The sequence below is a fragment of the Lepidochelys kempii genome, chromosome 1, assembly GCF_965140285.1.
Source record: "Lepidochelys kempii isolate rLepKem1 chromosome 1, rLepKem1.hap1, whole genome shotgun sequence".
Taxonomy (NCBI): Eukaryota; Metazoa; Chordata; order Testudines; family Cheloniidae; genus Lepidochelys; species Lepidochelys kempii.
Genome location: NC_136380.1, coordinates 218,742,470 through 218,767,300, shown reverse-complemented (window position 1 = coordinate 218,767,300; position 24,831 = coordinate 218,742,470). Strand labels below are relative to the sequence as shown.

The window sequence follows — 24,831 nt, the reverse complement described above, 5'->3', positions numbered from 1 at the left end:
TAAGAACATCAGTCTATCATCCGCAGACCAATGGCCTCGTTGAAGGCTTTAACAGAACATTACAGAACATGATACAGAAGGTAGTGAGCCGGGCTGGGAAGAACTGGGATGCCCCGCTGCCATACCTAATGTTTGCTATAAGGGGAGGTTCCTCAGACTTCAACTGGGTTTCCCCCATTCGAGCTGTTATATGGTCACCACCCCCATGGCAGACTGGACATTGCCAAAGAGGGTTGGGAACAACAGCTGAACCCAGGGAGAAATATCATCGAGCATGTGTTGCAGATGAAAGACAGGATAGCCCAAGTCGCCCCCGTAGTATGGGAACACATAAAGAGGGTGCAAGGGGCCCAACAGACATAGTACAATAGCCGAGCGATGATCCGAAAATTCCAGGTGGGAGATCGGGTAATGGTGCTCATACCCACAGAGGAGAGCAAGCTCCTAGCCAGGTGGCAGGGGCCACACAAAATAATAGAAGCCATTAGAGAGGTCAACTATAAGGTCCAACAGCCTGGCTGCCGGAAGCTGGAACAGAGCTATCATATAAACCTGTTGAAACCTTGGCAAGACAGAAGCTCATGTGGTCACTCTAGGGTCACCCCCCAAAAACAACCGGTACAGCCAAGTGGGAATATCCCCGGAATTGACCCCGTCCAACGAACTGAAATGATCAACATGATCAAATGCAACCAGGACGTATTCTTGGAAAAGCCAGGCAGGACTACCGAGGTTCACCATCACATCCTCACAGAACCTGGAGTGAAGGTGAATGTCAAGCCATACCGGATCCCAGAGGCAAAAAGAGAAGAGATCAAGACAGAAGTCAGGAAAATGCTGAAGTTAGGAGTCATTGAAGTGTCTCATAGCCAATGGTCCAGTCCAGTTGTCCTAGTACCTAAGCCTGATGGCAGTATGAGGTTCTGCAATGACTTCCGGAAACTGAATGAAGTATCCCAATTTGATGTGTATCCTATACCCCGGATAGATGAGATAATTGACTTGATTGGGAAAAGCATGATTTTTGTCCAGTCTTGACCTGACCAAAGGTTACTGGCAAATCCCCCCTTCCCCCCCCGATAAAGAGAAGTCGGCCTTTTCAACACCAGAGGGACTGTATCAGTACACTGTTCTCCCTTTTGGTTTACATGGGGCTCCCGCAACTTCCCAAGGACTAGCTGTTGTGTCCACATGGCAAGTATGCAGCTGCCTATCTCGATGATGTCATTATACATAGCCCAGACTGGGAGATGCACTTGGAAAAGTGGAAGCAGTCCTGGACACCCTGAGGAAGGTGGGGCTAACTGCAAATCCCTCCAAATATGCGATTGGGCTAGCAGAAGCCAAATACCTCAGGTATATCGTGGGGAGGGGCATGGTGAAGCCCCAATTGAACAAGTTAGAGGCAATACAGAATTGGCCCCGACCAGTCCAGAAGAAACAGGTCAGAGAATTCCTGGGACTAATTGGATGCTATAGGCAGTTCATCCTCCACTTTGCCACCAGGGCATGCCCGTTAACAGACCTAACAAAAGCCCAGAGTAAGATGGACCAGCGCTGCCAAGGAGGCTTTTGCAGATCTGCAGACCACACTCTGCACCGACCCAGTGCCGGTAGCCCCAGATTTTGAGAAGTTTATCTTACAAACCTTTATCTCCGAGGTTGGGTTCGGAGCGGTCCTTTTGCAAATGGTCAGAGAAGAACAACACCCAGTCTTGTTCCTCAGTAGGAAATGCCTGCCCAGAGAACGTAAATATTCTGTAGTAGAGGAGGAATGCCTGGTGGTAAAGTGGGCCGTAAAAAGCCTATGCTACTACCTACTCTGATGAGGGTAAATCTCCATCCCGGATCACATCCCTCTGAAGTGGATGCACCAAAAAAAAGAAAGAAACGCAAGAGCACCAAGGTGGTTACTGTCGCTAAAGAATGGCAACACTGATGGCCTGTCAAGGGCGCACTGTTTGCCGACCCAAGTAGTCCAACCCCGTAATGTTGAGCGGGGCTGTGGGGGGGTGGGTAGGGTGGTGGGGATATGTGATAAACTCAGGACAGATGGCTGCAAGGGGGGCGGGGGGCAGAAAACAGTCCCAGAAGGTTAAAAGGCCCTCCTCCCTATCAACTGAGGAGGGGTGACTACAGGTCAATCAGGCTCACCTGAGAAGAGGGTTACCAGAGATCAATTAGGATCAGCTGATTCCAACTATGGGCTCCCTGAGACCTTTTTAAACCCTCCCCTGTTGGGAGAAGAGGGAGAGAGAGAAGGAGTCAAGCTGCCAGTAGGCAAGGAGCAGCAAGACAGCAAGTTTCACCAGGAGGGGAGGCTGCATTCCCTCCCATAAGAGAGAGAAACAGGCCCAAAAGACCTGCTGAGAGAAGGACGGACTGCCCCTGTGCAGCCCAGAGGGACTGTTTTACCCCAAGCCCGTCTCACCAAGGCTAAAAGCTGCTGAGAGCAAGAAGGTGCCTTGCCACAATACATATAACTTGTTAGCTGCTGTCTGTATAAATGCATGTGGAGAGAGAGCATCAATCTGGCTGAGATGGGAAAGAGACATCACTGTGAGATTTCATAGGGAGATGGGCTTCAATGGAAGTTAGGAGGAGCAAACGGAATCCCCACACAGACGTTTGTAGGGTCTGTCCACCAGTATAGAGGCCAAGATTTGTGTGGTACCCGAACTAACATGTCTAGAGGCTGTACTGATGCCAGCCCCTTTGCAGTTTCCGAAGATGGAGCCTGGCTGCTGAACTACATAAATGCATGAGGCTACATGCCCTAGAAGCTTGAGGATATGGCCAGCATCATCTGGAATCTTAGCTATGGCAGGAAGGCTTTAGCTTCCGTTGAGTCCAAGAGAGCTCCTAGAAACTCTCTCCTTTTCTGTAGGTGACAGGATTGACCTCTCTGTGTTGAAGAGCAACTCAAATGTGTCCAAGGTGGACTGGATGACTGACACGCTAGACAACACCTGAGGCACAGACCTTCTCACCAACCAGTCACCCTGGAAAGGAAACACTTGAACTCCTGACTTCCTCAGGAACGCTGCCATCACTGCTACATGCTTTGTGAACGCATGTGGGGCTGCAGGCAGTGCCCAAGCAAAGGGTAGGGTCACAGGGTAAGAGGCTTCATGCTGCTGTGTGTCTAATGTCCTCGATTGCCTTAATCCAGAAGGGGAGCTTGGAGAGTGCCTAGGGGAGGGGGGCTGAATTCCTACCAACCCAGGAGGAGAGGGCCTTCCTCCAGCTGTAGTTTAGTATAGATTACCCTTTTATCTAAAAGTTGAGAGATCTTCCTGCTCTCTCCAGTCATTACCAGCAGGCTCTCCACTCTGGGAGAATTCTGAAGGCTAGTGAAGTTTACTTACCAAGTAGAAATTCAAGTTTCCCATTCCTTCAACCATTCTACAGATATTTTTCACATTTCCTGGGCTTCCATCTCTTAGGAGAATATCAGCAACCTCTATCTTTATATTAATTTCCTTTGATTAACTATACCCCCCACCCAGGGGAAGAGCAGATTCATAGAAGCCAGGGGGCAGTGGCTGTGAAGGTGTATTGAAGCAGAACAGTGTGGCATGGACTCTGCCACTCAATTATATCAAGAGCACAGTGATCACGGTACTGTTATATTAGAGGGGAAGGGTGATCTTGTGGTTAAGGCACAGGACTGAGAGTCAGAAGATCTTGGATCAGTTTCTGGCTCTGCCACAGACTTTCTCTGTGACCGTGGACAAGTCACTTAGACACTTCAACGAGAGTTAGGTACCTACATAGCTTTGAGGATCTCAGTCTGAATCTCTCAGTGTCTCAGGTTCTCATCTGTAAAATGGGGAAAACAAAACTTCTTCCTCCAATTATTGCCGGCCTTGTCTACACGAACTGTAAACACTTTGTAGCAGAGGCTGTTTTTTCTAACTATGTGCACATCAGCTAACACAATGGGGCCCCATTCTCAATTGTGGCTTCTAAATGTGATATAAGTAATAAACAAAAACACCAGATTTAACACCTAAAAGGGCGATGCTCCTACGGGAACACTCTTAAAACTTTTTTTTTTTTGCTATTTAGTCAGATAAACAAACCATAAATGTACATCACACAACTCTAATCTGACATACCATGAAATTATGTCAGAATACATTTATTAAGCCATATCAGTATTATCCATTTGTATGTGGGAGTCAGGAAAGAAAAGGCTTCCTGAAAAGGGCATAACTTTTTCTCGGTGTGATGGCAGAGATACCATTTTTAAAAACCCAGTCTATGGTATATAATGACCTGGGAATAAACAGCCATACAAATAAGCACTCATCTCATTATATAAAACAACAGAAAGCTGGCTGAATTTAGCCAGGCACAATTTCCATTGGAGAAATCCACACTGGAGTAGTAGCTGCCTATGAGAGGAATGAAAGTGATGCACGCACTTGTCTTCATGTTCAGCACTACAGCAGTGCAGCTCTGCCGCTACAGCGCCTTAGTGAAGATGCTCCTATGCCAACGGGAGAACTTCTCCCGTTGGCATAGTTAATCCATCTCCCCGAGAGGCGATAACTATGTCAGGTGGAGAAGCCCTCCCATTGACCTAGCACTGTCTACCTGGGGGATTAGGTAGGCATAACCAGGTTGCTCGTGGGTGTGGATTTTTCAAGCCCACAAGCGACAAAGTCATACTGATATAAGTCTGTAGGGCAGACCTGGCCTTAGCTGGCCTCTCTTGTACTACCAAGACCTGATCCAAAGCCCATTGGAATCAGTGAGAGTCTCTCCATTGATTTCAATAGGTTTTGGATCAGCCCCCTGGAGAGCATCTTGCCAGGCTAAAGAGGGCATTTTAGTCAAAATGCTGCCTAACTAAATTTTTCCTCTTCCCAAACCCAATTCATACCCTGCCCAATAACTTACATTTCACAAATTTCTTCTCCAATTTCCTCTCTTGACTTCTTCACTGTTCTCAGAATTCATGTAGCAAAAGGCTTAAAGGATACCACCTTCACAAAACTGATATCATAACTGGTATTTGTTCATACCTAAATTTCCACTGACGAGGGCAATAAAATGGGGGCAGGCAAGAACCATGACACGATGTTTACAGCGTTTCCCCCCTTTTCAAAAACATAACCCAAGTTGAAAATTATTATACACCCCAGCAAAGTTAAAGCGATTCCACAAATTCAGGCTTCTGGAAGGATCAAGAAATATTACTTAAAAATAAAAACAAAAAAATCTAGTCAGCAGAGTTTGCTGTCACTGGAACATCTGTGACCAACTTGATCTGCCTTTTCAAGATCCATATTAAACCTTTTAGGGCCCAGTCCAAGGCCTGTTGAGCTCAATGGAAGTCTTGCTGTTGACTTCAATGTGATGTTGGACTGTGCCCACAGCACACTTCTACTTTGAAAAGTCTCTATGCAAAAATGGCATCTTCTTGCCCCACACATCTGCTCCCTGCTGGTGTTCAGAGACATAGCTGCTGACTTGAATAACTCAGGTAAGTTTTTACTGCTCTTTATTTGTCTTAGCACTGCAGGGCAGCAAACTGAATCTGTGGGAGTTAGCTGGATTCTCTTCTGGTTTGTGCATCAACAGAATTGTAAATGAAGTCCCAGTTGCAAAACTAAATTCTGTCCTCAGATACCCCTTTGAACAAAATGAGCAGATTGCACAAGCATAAATGAACGCATAATTTGGACCACAGAATTTTTATTGCCAATGACAATGATGATGTACAAACCAGAAAGAACCCCAGATTCACTCTCATATACCTCACTGACTCTGCAGGGCTAACAGTTAGAATAACCATCTTTTAACTTGTAAACGGAGCAAATTTGATCTCAAATCACCGAAAGACAATGAACACGGAACCTCACAATACCATTTTTTACAGAGTCACTTTTCAGATCAGAATCAGATTTGAAATAAAAACCTCAACTGACATTTTCACTTATGCCCCTCCCAACCCTGGGGGAATGCCAAACGCACCTCAGCAACACCTCTCAACACAGTATGCAGAGACCCTCGGGAGGCCAACCCCTGCCACACAGAACAACTGCAAGGAAGTTGGAGTAGGGAAACGAAATGGGTTTGTGGGTGGGATGGGGACAGGATGGGTAGCCTCCTGACACTCTTCCAGGACAGCCTGGTAAGGGAATGGCCACTGGTGAAGCTCCTTCACATTATTCAGGAGCTCCTCCATTGGACCGGGGAGATGTCGATGGCTTTGGGAGTGAATGGACTGAGTGTATTTCTCAGATTCTCTATAACCATTACTCCCTCTCCTCCAGCGCACATCACTATACACACACAGGTAGAGGGAAGCGGATGGAGAGGAGCGTTCCAGCCTCCTATGGTTTCAATCTCTGATGAAGCCTCTGAAGTTTCACCAGAGATGATTTTTGGATGATGCTCTTGTCACTGTTAGGTCTTTCCCTCGGGTGGGCTTTCAGGTGCTCCACCAGGTCCGACTGCTCGCTGAAGACCTTGTCGCAGTCAGTACATTTGTAGGCCCCCTCCTCCTTGTGGTTTCTCTGGTGCACAGAGCGCTGTGAGATGTGCATTAGGCTCGTCTCACTGTGGGGCCAAGGGGAGGGCCTCTCCCCCGGGTGGGTTCTCAGGTGCTTGGCCAAGTTCGACTGCTCACTGAAGCTTTTGCCACAGTGCGGACAGATGTATGGCCTCTCGCCGGTGTGGGTTCTGCAGTGGGTGTTGAGATTGGAGAGCTGGCTGAAGTGTTTCCCGCAGTGGGGACAGGGATAGGGTCTCTCACCCGTGTGGGTCCGGTGGTGCTTCCTCAAACTCGACTGGTCGCCAAAGCTCTTCCCACAGTCGGTGCAGACATAGGGCCTCTCTCCCGAATGGGTCCTCAGGTGGGTGGTGACGTTGGAGAGCTGGCTGAAGCGCTTCTCACAGCCAGGGCATTTGTAAGGTCTCTCCCCTGTGTGGGTCCGCTGGTGCGTAGTGAGGTGGGATCTATGGATGAAGCTCTTCTCGCAGCGGGGGCAGGGGTAGGGTCTCTCCCCCGTGTGGGTTCTCTGGTGCTTGGCGAAAGTCGATTGGTCGCTGAAGCTCTTCTGGCAGTCAGGACACACATAGGGCCTCTCCCCAGTATGGGTCCTCAAGTGGGTGGTGAGATTAGACTGGTCACCAAAGCTCTTCTCACACTGGGGGCAGGTGAAAGGCCTCTCCCCTGTGTGGGTCCTCAGGTGGGTGGTGAGACTGCTCAGGTTACTGAAGCGCCTCTCACACTCAGGGCAGCTGTAGGGCCTCTCCCCTGTGTGGGTTCTCTGGTGTCTAGTGAGGTTTGAGAGGTGGCTGAAGTGTTTCCCGCACTCAGGGCAGGAGAAGGGCCTTTCCCCCGTGTGGGTTCTCTGGTGTACAGTGAGATGGGAAAGCCGACTGAAGCTCCTCTCACACTCAGCACAGGGGAAGGGTTTCTCGGCTCCATGGACTCTCGCGTGTGCCGAGAGCTCCTGCTTTTGCCTGAAGCTTTTCCCACAGGCCCTACATTTATACATTTTCTTTCCTGTGTGAATGCTGCTCTTGTGGCTATTCAGGTCTCTCTGCCCCTCGAAGCTTTCCTCACACACAGAATACGTACATGGTCCCTCACTTGTCTCCGACCTCTCTGGCACATGGGGCTTGCGCAGTTCCCTGAAAGTCCTTTCATGTTTCCTTGCGGTACCTCCCTCATCCCTGGCTGTGTTTCTCCTCTGCTTTTGTGACTTGTGCTGCCCTTTGCAGGTAGTTTCCTGGTCAGGTCTCTGGGAAACTCTCTCTTTTGATTTCCCCAATAACATTCCCAGCAGCTTCAGGTTCTCACGACCTTCTTTGTGATGCTTCTCAGTTCTGCTCAGGATCCCACCACCTGCAGGGAGAAGAAGAAAATCTAGATGTGACCTCCTGTGCTGCTAGTAGAAGGAAACCACTAACCATTCCCAGCAGTACAGTGTGACTGAGGCAGTCCTTCATCTCTCCCAGGATGTTAGCCCAGAAAGCACTTACTCTAGCTGGCACATTATGCAAGTGGCTCCACGTTCCAGGGCTGCTGGTGGTGCTAGAACAGGTGAAACCGCTTTAAGGGAGAATGAAATATTTCACCATAAACATTGCTGAGAGAAGAAAAAGGAAAATGCTCAATTTTTCGAGTGTCCACTAACTTTGGGTGTCCAACTTGAGACTCCTGAGGCCTGATTTTCCAGAAGCCAATTGGAGCTGTGGGGACTCAGCACTTCTGAGCATCAAGCCTTATCTGCTTGGGTTTTCAATCCCCATTGCAGAGTTTGGGAATAGCAGAGTTTTGTTCGGAAAGAAAAACTAAAATTAACTCTCAGGATCTACATAGAGAGAGTGCAGAACCTCATTCTCTACATGCTCCTGTGGAAGTCTAGAGCCATCAGAAAAGGCTTTGCTTTCCAGACTGGGATCCCAGTCATCTCAAGGGGAAGTTCACTGAGAAAGGAGAGCTCAGTCTCATTTCAACTCCAAAATCTTCACTGATTGTCTAAAAATCTGATTGTCTCTCGGTCTCACAACTTGGTGTCATATGGGATCTTGGAAGTACTACTGGTGAAGGGGAACTTGTGGGTATTGAGGTAAAGATTTCATATCAGCAATAATTGAACACGGTCTTTAACACAGCACTCTTTAAAGTGCGACTACACCTAAGGAGAAGAATTCAATGTGTACACGGCGAGTAAGAACCACCATGAACGTTAGCACTCACTGATTAGTGTTTATGTTGAACAGGGAAGAGTGTCTCGGGATCACGCAATAAGGCGGCAGCCTGGTTTCTTAGCAATTGGAAAGAAACAGTGTTGAAGGCCTAAACATTACAATGCATCATATGACTATTTAAATTGCATTGACTGAATTAGCAAAGCTATTGGAACCTACTGCTACATAGTACATGTCATACTTTTCCAGTTATGCTGCCATCCCTGATGGAAGTCTTTTGTACAAAGGGGAATATGTTGCATGACAATGCATGATGTGATACTGGTGGGAGTAGCTACGTGATCTTAGATTCCACTTCTGCATCAGTGGGAACTGATTGCAAGGGAAAGCTGTCTGTCTTCAAATTATCTGTGCCTGGCTGCTTCTTCTGGCAACATTCTTTTGGGGAGTTTCCCTCCATGCAGCATGCTCTTAGGGAAGAGCTGTGTTGCCTTATATCCTACATGGATAACTCTACCTAGGGAGACACAACCATTGGATCCTCCCAGTGTGATGTTATCTGAATAGTTCAGTGTTTCAACACAAAAACTGGATAAAAGGAGGAAATGCCTGCCCTAAAACAAATGTTAGAGGCTGGGAAAGATGAATATTAAGGCTCCATTCCCCAAATGAAATAATCACAAACGCAGAAAGTTTGAGCCAAATCCTCTGCTGGCATAATGCTAACAAAATCAATGGAGTTACACCTATGACTCACTAGGGGTAAGGAAGACTGTGATTTCAGAGAGAGAGGCAGAAGCTTGTCAGGCATTGGCCAAGACACAGTGAATCCTATAAAGGAAATCCAGTTCCGCAGCTTAGAAAGGGTCTCCATCTTGTCACTTCATTTGAGGAAGCTTGGATTATTACTACTCGCCTGGGGAGGGGCTTTCAGGAATAGCTCCATCCACTGAGTCCTGAAGATCCACAACCCACAGCTCTGACTCTCTTGGTTCTACTGGAGATATCAGTTTTGGTTTGGGACTTTTATAGCCTGTTTGTGGGAAATGAGATTGGGAGACATTATATTCCGTTGTTGGTCCCTGAGAGTGTGTTACAAAAGTATGTAAATGGTTTAACACCAGTACCCTTTGCTGGAGAAGATGTGTACTCTTAATAAATCCAAACGTGCTAATGGAGGCCCTGAGGCCAGGGAAAGGAAGATGGTCCAGTAGAAGGGCACAAGCCTAGGACTTGGGAGACCTGGGTTCCTGTGTAACCTTGTGCAAGGCACTTAGCCTCTCTGTGCCTTGGTTCCCCTGCTGTACAATGGGGATAATAGCCCTGCCCTGCCTCATGGAATGTCATGAGACTACATACAGTAAAGATTGTGAGGAGCTCAGATACTACATTATTGGAGGGGCATATAAATACTAAAGAGAGACAGAAAATCCAGATAGTTCAGAGATTATGCAGCTTGGAATAAAAGAAATAAAACTTACATTTACCCAGTGAAGATAACCTGTTATAGTCTTCTCTCTCAGGCATTGATACAACTCCTTCTGCCATTCCCCTAAAATATCCCTCTCCTCACAGAAGAAACAGACAAGACATCACCAGACTTCAACAGGATCTGAAATCACAAGCATTATAAACTCAGCATCTTTTGCTTCAGTCCCATCCTAACACCTGAAGCCCAAAGTCTGAGCTGGAGAATTGGTCTCTGTAGGAGTAATTCACAGTGATAACCCAAGGACCGCACAGCAGGTATATCATAGTGGATTTATCTATCCCCTGGATATTTCATCTGTGATGTGGGTAAATTCAGAGTCCTATGGGACTATGCCCTTCTGTTCCCATGTAGATCTCAGGCAGTGAAATTGGAAGGGCCCTAGATATGCCAGATGAATGAGGAAATAGGCTCTTTCCCCCCCCTTTCACTTTCTGATTCTCCATTTCTCCACTAGCTTCCATCTTCTTCTGGGTGCAATTCATGGTGGTGGTTTTTTATCCATAGAGATCTACACTGTTTGGAACCTACCTACCTTAGTGGCTGTCTTTCTCTGTCCATGTCCCACTACTACTGCTCAGATCATCTAGAGTACTTTTGCTCTCACTTTGCTTTTGTTACACTTCCATTCCTGGAGACAGGAAACAGCATGTTTTAGGATGAAGATTCACAGCTACAGAAATGCTCCTCTTCAGTGTCAGACCACAGCTTGACTGTACTGACCTTCAGAACACAGTGCAAGACACATCTTCTTGGCCAAATGTTTCCTCGACTATGGGCCATTAGCAGGTGGGTGACTGGATGTTTTTCTAAAAGATGTGCTCAAACAGGAATTATTTCAGGGAAGTTCTATGGCCTGTGTTATACAGGAGGTCAAACTAGATGATGACAATGGTCCCAGCTGGCCTTAATATCTATGAATCATTAATAGTTGGCTGGGTCCATACAAGGAAGAAGGCTGTTTATGCTGCATACTGTGGACAGACTGATGCACAGACCAATTTTCAACAGTATAACCATGCATGCATTTACCAACTATGCATACCAACAGAGTATTTGCTTGTTGAAATACTGTTTTGCATGCACAGTTGTTAGCTGAATGAGGCTCTCCATTTTATACATGGTTGTGGGCTTCTCTCGTTTTGAAAATCAGGCCCCTAAATGTCAGAATGCATTTAATCTATGCTCTTAAAAATCCTCCAGCTACCGTTAGGGACACTTTCTGCTGTAGCTCATGAAAGCTCATGCTCAGATAAATTGGTTAGTCTCTAAGGTGCTACTAGTCCTCCTTTTCTTTTTGCGAATACAGACTAACACGGCTGCTCCTCTGAAACCTTTCCCACCCTTGTCTCCCATGATTCAGGCCTTTCTCTGTCTTGGGAAGCTGCTGGGCACTAGCATTTCCTGTCAGTTCAGCATGAGGAATTCTGCTCAGGACCAGGTCAGGTCTGTCCTGACTCTGCACATGAAAGAGCAGAGATGTGGAGGAGAGGAAACAATGCAGAGAACAGGGCAGATGGAGACCCCAGAAAGAGCAGGAGACGCTCTAAGAGAAGGCCTGGATCCTGGGGGGGGGGGGGGGCACACACCAGCTCTGCCACGGGAGAGTCACTCACTGGGACACGGCCACTGCCGATGAGCGACCACCCCCAGCCCCGCTGCCCCCCTCTGCCCGCTGGGTGACATTTACCCTCCGTCCCTCCCAGAGCGCAGAGCCTCCCCCGAGCTGGCGGGGCTGCACCGCCCGCCCCACGCCGCTGCCCTGGCTCAGGCTCGCGCAGACCTGCGCTGGGCGAGGGGCCCCCTGAGCCGCCGGCCCCGCCAGGCTGCTGCCCCGGCGCTCTCCGGGGTGGGGACGCTCCTGGCCTGCAACCGCACACGCGGGGCGGCCCCTGCCCCGGTGGCTTAACAGGGCCCCCGCGGGGCTGCAGCCGCCCTGAGCGGGCTAGTCCCCTGTCCCTTGCCTTTGCCAGCCCCGCTTCAGGCTGCGGCTCCGGTGTGTCCCGGGGGCGGTGCCCGCTGCCTCCAGCCCCGCCGGCTGCCCCAGGCACTCCCCGCTCCGGCGGGCAGCGAGCTCGGCGGGGCACGGGCGGCCCAGCCGCTGCGGAGGCCAGGTTTCCGCGGGACCCACCGCCCGGGCACAGGAAGCCGAGGAAGCACCTCTCCCGGCCAGGCCGCTGGAGCAGCGCCGGGGTGTTAACCCTCCACGCGCCAGGCGCTTCCCGGTGTCGTTCCGCTCTCGCCTCCCCGCCCCCGCCTCAAGGGGCCGCTCTCTGCACCCTGGCAGGCGCCACGCCGTGAGTTCCCACCCCGGCTTTGTCACACTGGAGGATAAAGGGGTTAGCAGCGGGGCTCTGGAAACAGCCTTGAACTCTCTAGAAACAGGTGCCCAGAGCCCAGGTGACATTGATGGTGACTGTTCACTTGAGAGACCCCCCCAAGGGGGCATGGCACGCCTGAAAAGTCTAAAGAGCTGTTTACCTGGGTGTTAGCTTTTTGCTACTTTTATGTCTAAATCTTAGGCTTCTTCATGGCCTGCTATAGGCAGGAATACTCATCTGTGGTCTGTTCTGCTGAGTAATATTGGTATTATTCATTTATAGTATGGCACAGCCCAAAGGCCTCAGTCAGGATTAGAGCTGCAGTTGTGCTGGGGGATGAAGACGGTTCCTATTGCAGGGAGTTTCCAGTCCAAAAGATCCTCAGCAGTGACAAAGAACATGAAGAATAATGTGTATTTATTTAGTTCAGTCCATTCTAGAGCTGTGAGGTTTGTCAGGGTGATGTTAGTGACAGGGCTTGTCTACACTTAAAACATGACAGTGACACCACCGTAGCTGTGCTGCTGTACTGCTTCAGTGTAGACACTACCTGTGCCAACATGAGAGGTTCTCCAGTGGGCATAAGTAATTTATCTCCCCAAAATACAGTAGCTAGGTTGGTGGAAGAATTTTTTCATTGACCTAGTGCTGTCTATACAGGGACTTAGTTTAGCATAAGTACCCGCTTCAGCAGTGGAGTTATGCCAACCTCATTTTGTAGTGTAGACCAGGCCACACACTTGGAAGCGCTGTTGTATCTGCAGAATGTAATCTTTTTCAATTAAACCAAAATGTTTATGCTTCTAGCCCTTGCAGAGAAAATCTTCAAAATGTGAATTGTTGCTGTGGTGCCTTTGGGCTGGTCTACAATGAAAACTAACATTGGCATAAGAACATGAGAACAGCCATACTGGGTCAGACCAAAGGTCCATCTAGCTCACTATCCTGTCTGCCTAGAGGGAATGAATAGAACAGGTAATCATCAAGTAATAAGTGATAATGTGATAAGTAAAAAATCCACACCCCTGAGATGTAGCTATGCCAACCTAGTCATTGGGGTAGAAAGCGTTAGGTCGATGGAAGAATTTTTTGGTTGATACCACCTCAGGTGGGTGGATTAACTACAGTGATGGGAGAACCCCTGCCGTGGATGTAGGTAGTGTCTACACTGAAGTGCTACAGTGATGCAGCTGCAGTGCTGTAGCTGTGCCATTGTAGCATTTTAAGTGTAGACATCAGGTTGCAGAGAGACGAGCTAAACAATAGCTCTAAGAGACTGATGAATTGCTCTATTCATGCAAAGAGGAAATGAACTAGGGAACTTAATGATAATTTAAATGTTAACATTACATTTGTTCTTGCTGATTATTTGAGCAGAAACATCCAGCTAACTTGCTTCTCCAAGTGTGGTTGGCTATTGCAGAAGTAAGAGATGGAATAGACCTACTGTATTCAGACTGTGGTGTGCATTTGAAGCTCACAGTTTGCTCACTGCTTCCAGAGTTCCTTGGAGGGGAGTCATCAAGAACTTAGGACAGGAAGAGAGTAGAAAACCAGTGTAGTGTGTGTGCTAGACAGGCTAAGCAGATCTATTTCTAAGCCATTGCAGAGTCAGGACGGAGAAGGAACAAGTCTGTTAGGACCACCTGAGCAAGGTTTAAAAGCACCCCTGGTCCGCCCCCCCCCTCCGTGGCTGATCTGCCCCCCAGCCGCTCTGTCAGTTACTGTCCCCTCTGCGGGGGTGGGGCCGGGTCTGAGATCGGGCTGGGGGCCCACGGGTGGGATGTACAGCCCTGAGCACCTCACTCCAAACACTGCTATGGCATTACGCATTCTTTTAACATTACCAGTATCAGTGGCTTCTGGTGAGCACAGTTTCTCAAAACTGAAATTACTAAAAAATTATTTAAGGTCCACCATGTCTCAAAATTGTTTGTCAGGACTTGCATTAATTTCAGTTGAAAGTAGCATTGCAAAAAATTTAGATTTCACTGAATTATCAAAAGACTACGCAAGTATAAAAACCAAAAAAATTCAGTTCATATAAATTCTTTTAATTTACGAGACACGGGGCGCACCGGAAGACACTTTTCATTACAGTGTATAGTTGAACCCAAATTGTTTGTAATTGTGATTTTGTTAAAATTAAATGAATATACTAGTAGGAAATTGTTTTATTTCACTAACTACAAATTCTCTGTTTTCATTTAAAAAAAATTTTAAACAGTCAAAAAACCCCCCAAAACAAAACAAAGAACATTGCAAAGTACAAACATATGTAAAAGCCCCCCCTGCCTGCAGCTTCCTGTACTTGGTTCTGAAATGACTGGGAAGCTAGTGGAGGTATTTGGGCATGGTTCTAGTGGAAGGGCTATATTTGTAAAGATTGAGTTTACTTCCTCAGGAGCTCAGCGGGGCTGTTTGGAGAGATCACATAATAAAACCATTATCGTCTAGGCAGCTCCAGTGTAATAAAGGAAACAGGGGAAGGGAAGGAATTCCCTGAGAAGCCCTGTGGGTGATGCATACCAAGAGTGCAGAGATCTGAGAATGTTTTGGAGAAAACGGGTAAGATGAGAGAAGATCATTATCTAAAGTCCGGGGAGTTGGAGGTTAAAACCACAGAGCTTCTTAACCCACCCTGCCCTAGAGAGGATCAGCACAGTCAGAGAGGGAGGAGTACTTAATAAAGATGGGACTTTCCTGTTCCCAGCCAAATATCCCTCCCAGCGCCATGTGTCCGAAGCGACAGGATCTGCATCTCCAGTGTAAACAACACCCCTCCACTGCCATGCAAAGAGCATGAATCCCCCGGGAGCAGCTGGGAGCGGTAAGTCGGGGCAGGGGCGTCTGTACTGGGGCAGGATCACAGCAGAGAAATAGCTTCTGGGGAGGGGGCAAGAAAACAGCGCAGAAACCAGGAATTGCTGCCTGTGGGAGCGCAAGGGAGTTGAAGCATGAACTGTGTGCCTGGAAAGAGATCAGATAGCAAACATCAGGGGACAAAACCAGCATCTGGGGGTCGGTGCAACTGCAGCCCAGCAGGGTCCCTGCTGCACCAGCCCTTTCAGGGGTAGCACATAAAAGGATCCACCTAGTTTAGTTTAAAAGGGAGCATGGAATGAAGTCACTCAAGAGCCAACGGGGAGGTTCATTGGGATTTCCCTCAGGGAATATTTTATTATTGCTACTTTGTCCCAAGAGCATAGCCAATATTTGGGGCTTTGAAGGGTTGTTTCTGTTAGGAGGAGAAATAGATTATATGAATCAGCTATAGTCTCTGGTACACTCCTGTTTAGTTACAAAGAATGCGCACAAAGTCCTGTTTCCCTGCACGTAGTAGGAACAAACAATATCAGCCAATGTCCTTGCTCAGTTTTCAAGCCTGCTTTTCCAGCGAGTCCTGGCTGGTCTGCATCTCCCTTGATGCACCACAGTCTCCCCTCTGGTAGAACCACTGGAGTGCATCATGACTGCACGTCAATTTTCATGATGCATTGCAGTCATGAAACGTGTAGGCCAGCCAGAAATCCTGTCCCATAGAGGAGAATGGGTTCTGCTACATGGGGGTGAACAACGCATCTGAAGTACCACAGCAGCTCAAGCAGACACAGTTCAATGTGGAAGAGAGCTGAAAGGAAACATTTCCATTTGGTTCAACAAACCAAACCAAAACATGTTGATTCAGAACTGTCAAAATGTTTCAGTGAAAAATATAAAAAAGAAATGTTTAGACATTTTGGAACTGAAATTTTTTGGAACTTTTTGTTCTGCAAAAAATTTCAATATATCTGGTTTTTGTTCCAGTTTGGGACAAATATCAAACAAATATCAAAAGATCTTGATTTCCTGCGGGGTGGAATTTTTGTTTTTCTATCAGTCCTAATCTCAAGTATTATAGCCAGCAGTTAAAGCAGAGGCTCTCAACCAGGGGCATGCATACCCCTGGGGGTACGCAGAGGTCTTCCAGGGTGTACATCAACTCATCTGGATATTAACAGGCTACATAAAAAGCACTAGCAAACTCAATACAAACTAACATTTCATACAGACAATGACTTGTTTATACTGCTCTATACACTATACACTGAAAAGTAAGTACAATATTTACATTCCAATTTATTTTATAATTATGTGGTAAAAATGAGAAAGGAAGCAATTTTTCAGTAATTGTGTGCTGTGACACTTTTGTATGTTTAGGTCTGATTTTGTAAGCAAGCAGTTTTTAAGTGAGGTGAAACATAGGGATACAGAAAACAAATCAGACTCCTGAAAGTCTGGAAAGGTTGAGAGCCACTGTGTTAGAGCAACTGGAAAGCAGATGCCAATTATGGTTTAACATCAGTCCTGACAGTCTGCTAGCATTCCCTCGCCTAACCAGTGTACTGTAGCAGAAACTTTCCTGTTTGCAAGTGTTGTATTGAGTTCTGAAGGTGATAAGGGCCATAGTCATTACTTTCTTCTATGGCAGTGAGTTCCATAGTGCGGGGCCAGCTTCTGGGAATGTTCTGAGGAAAGGTGTGACAGAGTGGGATATGTCTGTACCCAATTGTGAGCTCCATTTTGTGTTTCAACATCTATCTTGGATTGTAACCTCCATTATGACCTTCACGTAATCGTAGAACCTCCAATTTGAATTAGAACATCCATTTTGTATTAGGGTTTGACACCTACTTCAATGACAGTGGCTTTGTCTACACTTAAAACTTATGCTAGCAAAGCTGTCAGTCAGCGGTGTGAAAATACCACACACCCTAGCTGACGTAGCTAGGCTGACAAAACTGCCAGTATAAACAAAGCTGTGTTATCAGAAGAGGGCTTCTGTCACTATAGCTAACATCGTTCAGGGAGATGGTGTTCCTACACTGGCAGAAAATCTCCTTCTGTCACCATATGCTGCATCTACACTAGGGGCTGGCGTAGGCTGTGTAATGTAGACATAATCTATGGCTGAGAAGCCACCATAGAGCAATCATGGGCCATCGACTTTAGTTGTCTCTCAACTACTGGCCCACTGTGAGGGGATAGTGGATTCTCCACAGCAGCCTGACTTGGGGCAAGAGGCTGGAATTTCCCAGTTGGAGCACATGGGCAAAAAGAGTCAGAGGCTGTATTTAAGAGGGGAGGGCTTCTCTGAGCAAGCGGACCAACCACCACCACATGTCAGAAGCCTCTTGGCTAGAGAGTGAGGACAAGGCAGGAGGGTCTGCCTAGCCTGAAACACTGACCAGACCCTGGACTTGTGGGGTGAGAGAGTAAGAGAGTGAGGTGGAAGCATTGCAGGACTGTTTGTTATTTTGCAAAGATCTATAACTCTCCAGTGCTCTCTTAAGAGTAAAAGTGGCTGTGGTTAAGAAGTGCCTTGGCTAAACCTGTAAGGGGGTTAACGGAGCAGCTCAGTGCCCACACCCAGATAAGGCTCTGAGGGCACATGTCAGGCTTGGGCGACACCTAAAAATTAGGTTGACAAAGCAACATCACTCAGGGCTGTGAAACATGTTGTGCCCTGTGCAACATAGCTAGGTCAACTTAACCCCACTGTAGAAGCAGCTAGACAGAAGACTTATTCGTCACCCTAGCCACTGCCTTTTGGAGAGGTGGATTACCTACACTGACAGGAAAAGTCTTACAGTCAATGTAGGAAGCAACTACACTATGGCAGTACAGTGGCAAAGCTGCAGTGCTATAGCTCTCCCATTCCAGTGCAGACACACTAGAAGCAGCTAAGGGCTTGGCCTGGTTTGGGGTTTAAGACAGCTGCCTGTAGAGCCCCATATCCCTTGGAAGGATGGCAGACACGGCAGCTGGGACTGGTAATTAGTCACTACCCAGACCCGGGGGTTTAGAAGCATGTGGGATCCAGCGGTTGGGTCCGTTCATAACAGACTGGTGTCAGTCCAGAGAGAGGGATTGGTCCAGGTTGTGATAAAAAGCTCAAGTGATTTTTTTTCTCCTGTTTTATGATCTTATCAAAGGGTCTAATTCAGCACCCATTGATGTGATTGGAAAGACTGCTTTTGATTTTGATGGGCTTAGGATCAGGCTGTAAAGATTTCAGATTTGTGACAAACTCTTTGCGATTCCCTTGGCTGAGGCACCCTTTCCCTCAGACACAGGGATGAATCATGTCTCGATTCTCTCTTTATTCCAGCAGGTGATGGGATCATGAGTGAAAACGAGGAGGAGAATCCACAGCAGGATGGTCTTCAAATAGAGGAACCAAGTGTAGCATTGTCAGAAAAATCCAAAGGGAAAGATTCCCAGAGCCCTGACTGGGAAGATGACTATGAGGATGAGTGGGGGACAGAAAATCAGGAGAGAAACCTTCCAGGAAAGAAATGGGGTGAATCTCCTCCCCGAGAGAGAGGTTTCAGGAAATTCAAAGACATCATTGCCCAGCAGAGGCCTCACACTGGAGAGAAACCTCATAAATGTCCCGACTGTGGGAAGAGCTTTAGTCGGAGATCAAACCTCATTCAGCACCAGAGGACCCACACAGGCCAGAGACCTTACAAGTGCCCCGAATGTGGGAAAACCTTCAGCCTGCGCTCGACACTTACAAGACATCAGCAAACTCACCTGCAGGAGAAGCCCTATAAATGCACTGAGTGCGGGAAGAGCTTCCGCCAGAGCTCAGACCTGATCACCCACCAGCGAGTGCACACAGGAGAGACACCTTACCGGTGTGCTGTGTGCGGGAAGAGCTTTGGGCGGAGCTCCAACCTGAGCCAACACCAGACCACGCACATGGGGGACAGACCCTATCAATGTGTTGACTGCCTGAAGAGCTTCCGGAGCAGTTCCGCCCTGGTGCAGCACCAGAGGAGCCACACGGGGGAGAAACCCTATCAGTGCTCTGAATGCAGGAGCTGCTTCTTGCAGAGCTCGGACCTGATCAAACACCAGAGGATCCACACCGGGGAGAGGCCCTACCAGTGCCCCACCTGTGGGAAATGCTTCAGCCAGAGCTCCTCACTCACTGAGCACCAGAGGACACACACCGGGGAGCGACCTTACCATTGCACCGAGTGCGGGAAACGTTTTTGCCAGAGCTCCACACTCATCCAGCACCAGAGGATCCACACGGGGGAGAAGCCCTACAGATGCACTGAGTGCGGGAAAAGCTTCTGCCGGAGCTCCAACCTGAATCAGCATCTGACAATCCACATGATAAAGAAACCTCATCGGTGCACTAACTGTGGGAGGGGCTTCAGTCAGCTCACTAACCTTACTATACACCAGAGAATCCACTCTGGACAGACACCCTAGGACGGTGGTTCTCAAACTTTTGTATTGGTGACCCCTTTCAGCAAGTGTCTAAGTGCGACCCCCCCCCTTATAAATTAAAAACATGTTTTAAATATTTAATGCTATTATAAATGCTGGAGGTGAAGCGGGGTTTGGGGGTGGAGGCTGACAGCTCACGACCCCCCATGTAATAATCTTGCCACCCCCTGAGTGGTCATGACCCCCAGTTTGAGAATTCCTGCCCTAAGAGCTATGGGGACAGCTTCACGGACCTACCAGCACCAGAAAATACACTCCACACAGAAAGCATTGCTGGCTGTCTCCCTCCTGGATAGTGGCCTACTCCAGGAGGTTCAATTCAGGGAGGGATTAGGGATATCTTCCTCCACCTTTAAGAGCTTTATCAGCTGGATAATCTTGCAGAGAAGGATCTGATCTGTTCTGTTGCTTTTGCTGCATGCACTGCAGAGTGAAACCGATCAGGATCATGCCAGTTTCATTCTGCTGCTGGGGTACCCTTTGTTATACAGTTGGGATCTGCAGAGAGGGCTAGGTGGAAGAAAATGACAGGGAGGGTCAGAGACACACAGAAGCAAGTGGGAAGGTAATGTTGCTCAGGGCTGTTTCCAGAGACTAACTTTATCCTTGACGCAGCTCTCATGTAATATATAATATACCTTCTAGGGCAGATGTTGATAGATACATGCAGGCAGGGTATATTGGCTCCACATGTGTAGAACTACTACAAAGCAGTGTCTTACTGTAGCTTTCTCACATGCTATGGAGTGGACATTGACACACCAAGACGGCCACAGCCTGGATTGAGAGAACACAGTATCTGGTGCCTGGATCCTTTGGGGAGAAGACTATGCCCTGGTCTATGCTAGGAGTTGAGGTCAAATTTAGCAGCGTTAAATCGATTTAACCCTGCACCCGTCCACATGATGAAGGCCTTTTTTTCGATTTAAAGGGCTCTTAAAATTGATTTTCATACTCCACCCCCGACAAGGAGATTAGTGCTGAAATTGGCCTTGCTGGGTCGAATTTGGGGTATTGTGGATGCAATTAGATGGTATTGGCCTCTGGGAGCTATCCCAGAGTGCTCCATTGTGACCGCTCTGGACAGCACTCTCAACTCAGATGCACTGGCCAGGTAGACAAGAAAAGGCCCGCGAACTTTTGAATTTCAATTTCCGTTTGGCCAGCGTAGCAAGCTGCAGGTGAGTGCAGAGCTCATCAGCAGAGGTGACCATGCAGAGTTAATCAGCAGAGGTGACCATGATGGAGTCCCAGAATCGCAAAAGAGCTCCAGGATGGACCGAATGGGAGGTACGGGATCTGATTGCTGTATGGGGAGAGGAATCCGTGCTATCAGAACTCCGTTCCAGTTTTTGAAATGCCAAAACATTTGTCAAAATCTCCCAGGGCATGAAGGACAGAGGACTTAACAGGGACTCGAAGCAATGCCGCGTGAAACTTAAGGAGCTGAGGCAAGCCTACCAGAAAACCAGAGAGGCAAATGGCCGCTCCGGGTCAGAGCCCAAAACATGCCGCTTCTATGATGAGCTGCATGCCATTTTAGGGTGTTCAGCCGCCACTACCCCAGCCGTGTTGTCTGACTCCTTCAGTGGAGATGGAGGCAACACGGAATCGGGTTTTGGGGACGAGGAAGATGATAGCTCACAGCAAGCAAGCGGAGAAATCGGTTTTCCCGACAGCCAAGAACTGTTTCTCACCCTGGACCTGGAGCCAGTACCCCCCGAACCCACCCAAGGCTGCCTCCCGGACCTGCCAGACGGAGAAGGGACCTCTGGTGAGTGTACCTTTTAAAATACTATACATGGTTTAAAAGCAAGCATGTTTAATGATTAATTTGCCCTGGCATTCGCGGCTCTCCTGGATGTACTCCCAAAGCCTTTGCAAAAGGTTTCTGGGGAGGGCAGCCTTATTCTGTCCACCATGGTAGGACACTTTACCACACCAGGCCAGTAGCATGTACTTGGGAATCATTGTAGAACAAACCATTGCAGTGTATGTTTGCTGGCATTCAAACAACATCCGTTCTTTATCTCTCTGTGTTATCCTCAGGAGAGTGATATCATTCATGGTCACCTGGTTGAAATAGGGTGCTTTTCTTAAGGGGACATTCAGAGGTGCCCGTTCCTGCTGGGCTGTTTGCCTGTGGCTGAACAGAAATGTTCCCTGCTGTTACCCACGGGGAGGGGTGATGGGCTAGCCACGTGGTTGGGGGAGGCAAAATGCGACCTTGGAACGAAAGCACATGTGCTATGTATGTAATGTTAACAGCAAGGTTTACCATGAAAGAGTGTACCCATTGTTCTATAAAATGTGTCTTTTTAAATACCACTTTGTTTCTCTCCACCAGCTGCATGTGTTTCAAGGATCACAGGATCTTCTCCTTCCCAGAGGCTAGTGAAGATTAGTAGGCGAAAAAAACGCACTCGTGATGAAATGTTCTCTGAGCTCATGCTGTCCTCCCACTCTGACAGAGCACAGACGAATGCATGGAGGAAGACAATGTCAGAGTGCAGGAAAGCACAAAATGACCGGGAGAAGAGGTGGCAGGCTGAGGAGAGTAAGTGGCAGATTGAAGAGAGGGCTGAAGCTGAAAAGTGGCGGCAGCATGATGAGAGGAGGCAGGATTCAATGCTGAGGCTGCTGGAGGATGAAACTAATACTAATACTAATACTAATACTCCAGTGTATGGTTGAGCTGCAGGAAAGGCAGCGGGAGCACAGACCGCCGCTACAGCCCCTGTGTAACCAAGAGCCAAGTTCCATAGCCTTCTCACCCAGATTCCCAAGAACGCGGTGGGGGGGCCTCCAGCCACCTAGTCACTCCACCCCCAGAGGATTGCCCAAGCAACAGAAGGCTGGCATTCAATAAGTTTTAAACTTTTAAAGTGCAGTGTGGCCTTGTCCTTCCCTCCTCCACCACCCCTCCCGGTGCTTCCCTCATCCATCACCTCTCCCGGGCTACCTTGGCAGTTATCCCCCTATTTGTGTGATGAATTAATAAAGAATGCATGAGTGTGAAGCAACAATGACTTTATTGCCTCTGCAAGCGGTGATCGAAGGGGGGAGGGGAGGGTGATTAGCTTACAGGGAAGTAGAGTGAACCAAGGGGCGGGGGGTTTCATCAAGGAGAAACAAACAGAACTTTCACACCGTAGCCTGGCCAGTCATGAAACTGGTTTTCAAAGCTTCTCTGATGTGCACCGCGCCCTCCTGTGCTCTTCTAACTGCCCTGGTGTCTGGCTGCATGTAACCAGAGGCCAGGCAATTTGCCTCAACCTCCCACCACGCCATAAATGTCTCCCCCTTACTCTCACAGATATTGTGGAGCGCACAGCAAGCAGTAATAACAATGGGAATGTTGGTTTCGCAGAGGTCTAAGCGAGTCAGTAAACTGCGCCAGCGTGCTTTTAAACCTCCAAATGCACATTCTACCACCATTCTGCACTTGCTCAGCCTGTAGTTGAACAGCTCCTGACTACTGTCCAGGGTGCCTGTGTACGGCTTCATGAGCCATGGCATTAAGGGGTAGACTGGGTCCCTAATGAAAACTATAGGCATTTCAACATCCCCAATGGTTATTTTCTGGTCTGGGAATAAAGTCCCTTCCTGCAGCTTTTGAAACAGACCAGAACAGAGTTCCTGAAGATGCGAGCATCATGTACCTTTCCTGGCCATCCCACGTTGATGTTGGTGAAACATCCCTTGTGATCCACCAGTGCTTGCAGCACTATTGAAAAGTACCCTTTGCAGTTTATGTACTCGCCGGCTTTGTGCTCCGGTGCCAAGATAGGGATATGGGTTCCATCTATGGCCCCACCACAGTTAGGGAATCCCATTGCAACAAAGCCATCCACTATGACCTGAACATTTCCCAGGTCACTACCCTTGATATCAGCAGATCTTTGATTGCGTTGGCTACTTGCATCACAGCAGCCCCAACAGTAGATTTGCCCACTCCAAATTGATTCCCAACTGATCAGTAGCTGTCTGGCATTGTAAACTTCCACAGAGGTATTGCCACTCGTTTCTCAACTGTGGGGGCTGCTCTCATCTCAGTATTCATGCACTTCAGGGCAGGGGAAAGCAAGTCACAAAGTTCCATGAAAGTGCCCTTATGCATGTGAAAGTTTCGCAGCCACTGGGAATCGTCCCAGACCCGCAACACTGTGCGGTCCCACCAGTCTGTGCTTGTTTCCCGGGCCCAGAATCTACGTTCCATGGCATGAACCTGCCCCATTAGCACCATGATGCCCACATTGCCAGGGCCCGTGCTTTGAGAGAAGTCTGTGTCCATGTCCTCATCACTCTTGTCACCGCGCTGATGTCACCTACTCATCCGGTTTCGCTTTGCCAGGTTCTGGTTCTGCATATACTGCTGGATAATGCGTGTGGTGTTTAATGTGCTCCTAATTGCCAAAGTGATCTGAGTGGGCTCCATGCTTGCCATGGTATGGCGTCTGCACAGAAAAAAGGCATGTAACGATTGTCTGCCATTGCTCTGATGGAGGGCGGGGCGACTGACGACATGGCTTACAGGTTTGGCTTACAGGGAATTAAAATCAACAAAGGGGGTGACTTTACATCAAGGAGAAACAAAAACAACTGTCACACAGAATGGCCCCCTCAAGGATTGAACTCAAAACCCTGGGCTTAGCAGGCCAATGCTCACACCCACTAAGCTATCCCTCCCCCTTGTATTTCATGGAGGGAGGGAGGAGCAAATGTATACAAAACAAATCTGGTCTATTTCTTGTTTTGATCCACTCCATCTATCTTTTACATCTTTGGCTGGCAGCAGACGGTGCAGTAGGGCTGCAAGCCATGCACATCTCCTGGCTGCCCGGCAGAAGACGGTGCAATAGGACTGCTAGCCATCCACATCTCCTGCCTGCTCACCATAAGATGGTACAATAGGACTGCCTGCAGGATTAAAGAGAATGACCTGGTCAAGTCATTCCTAATTTAGTCCCTGCACCCATATCTGCCCAGGCGCTCCTGACCAACCTTACTGTGGCGGCCAGGAGCACCTCAGACATGATGAGGATGGCTTTCAGGCCT

General features: G+C 48.2%; 2 protein-coding genes across 5 annotated transcripts; one reads left to right on the top strand and one right to left on the bottom strand.

The window, feature by feature from the left end:
* Positions 1–4,128: 4,128 nt before the first annotated feature.
* On the bottom strand, positions 4,129–12,335 carry LOC140899089 (uncharacterized). 3 transcript variants are annotated; one of them, XM_073313913.2, is made up of 4 exons: positions 12,130–12,335; positions 10,158–10,288; positions 9,593–9,709; positions 4,129–7,867 (listed from the first exon to the last, which is right to left on the bottom strand). In XM_073313913.2, the coding sequence occupies exons 2-4, from the start codon at positions 10,222–10,224 to the stop codon at positions 6,348–6,350; spliced, it is 1,704 nt and encodes a 567-aa protein (XP_073170014.1). In that variant the 5' UTR covers positions 10,225–10,288; positions 12,130–12,335; the 3' UTR covers positions 4,129–6,347. The 3 variants fall into 3 exon arrangements, with proteins under 3 accessions (XP_073170014.1, XP_073170024.1, XP_073170034.1); XM_073313923.2 differs by lacking the exon at positions 12,130–12,335 and adding an exon at positions 10,701–11,759; XM_073313933.2 differs by lacking the exon at positions 9,593–9,709.
* A 2,394-nt stretch (positions 12,336–14,729) lies between these two features.
* Positions 14,730–22,780, top strand: LOC140899083 (uncharacterized). Of its 2 annotated transcripts, none has more exons than XM_073313899.1 (3): positions 14,730–15,316; positions 18,641–21,547; positions 22,121–22,780. In XM_073313899.1, exons 1-2 carry the CDS (start codon positions 15,289–15,291, stop codon positions 19,753–19,755), a joined length of 1,143 nt encoding a protein of 380 aa, XP_073170000.1. In that variant the 5' UTR covers positions 14,730–15,288; the 3' UTR covers positions 19,756–21,547; positions 22,121–22,780. The 2 variants fall into 2 exon arrangements, with proteins under 2 accessions (XP_073170000.1, XP_073169978.1); XM_073313877.1 differs by having other exon boundaries at positions 14,731–15,316; positions 18,638–21,547.
* Positions 22,781–24,831: the final 2,051 nt, after the last annotated feature.

Excerpts from the sequence above, each read along its gene's own strand:
- LOC140899089 (XM_073313913.2), bottom strand. The coding sequence starts at position 10,224 with ATGGCAGAAGGAGTTGTATCAATGCCTGAGAGAGAAGACTATAACAGG. Across the intron at positions 9,710-10,157 it reads GTTATCTTCACTGGGTAAAT|GCTATAAAAGTCCCAAACCA; the intron begins GTAAGTTTTATT and ends TCCCACAAACAG. Across the intron at positions 7,868-9,592 it reads TCCTGAAAGCCCCTCCCCAG|GTGGTGGGATCCTGAGCAGA; the intron begins GCGAGTAGTAAT and ends TTCTCCCTGCAG.
- LOC140899083 (XM_073313877.1), top strand. The coding sequence starts at position 15,289 with ATGAATCCCCCGGGAGCAGCTGGGAGCG. Across the intron at positions 15,317-18,637 it reads CCCGGGAGCAGCTGGGAGCG|CAGGTGATGGGATCATGAGT; the intron begins GTAAGTCGGGGC and ends TCTTTATTCCAG.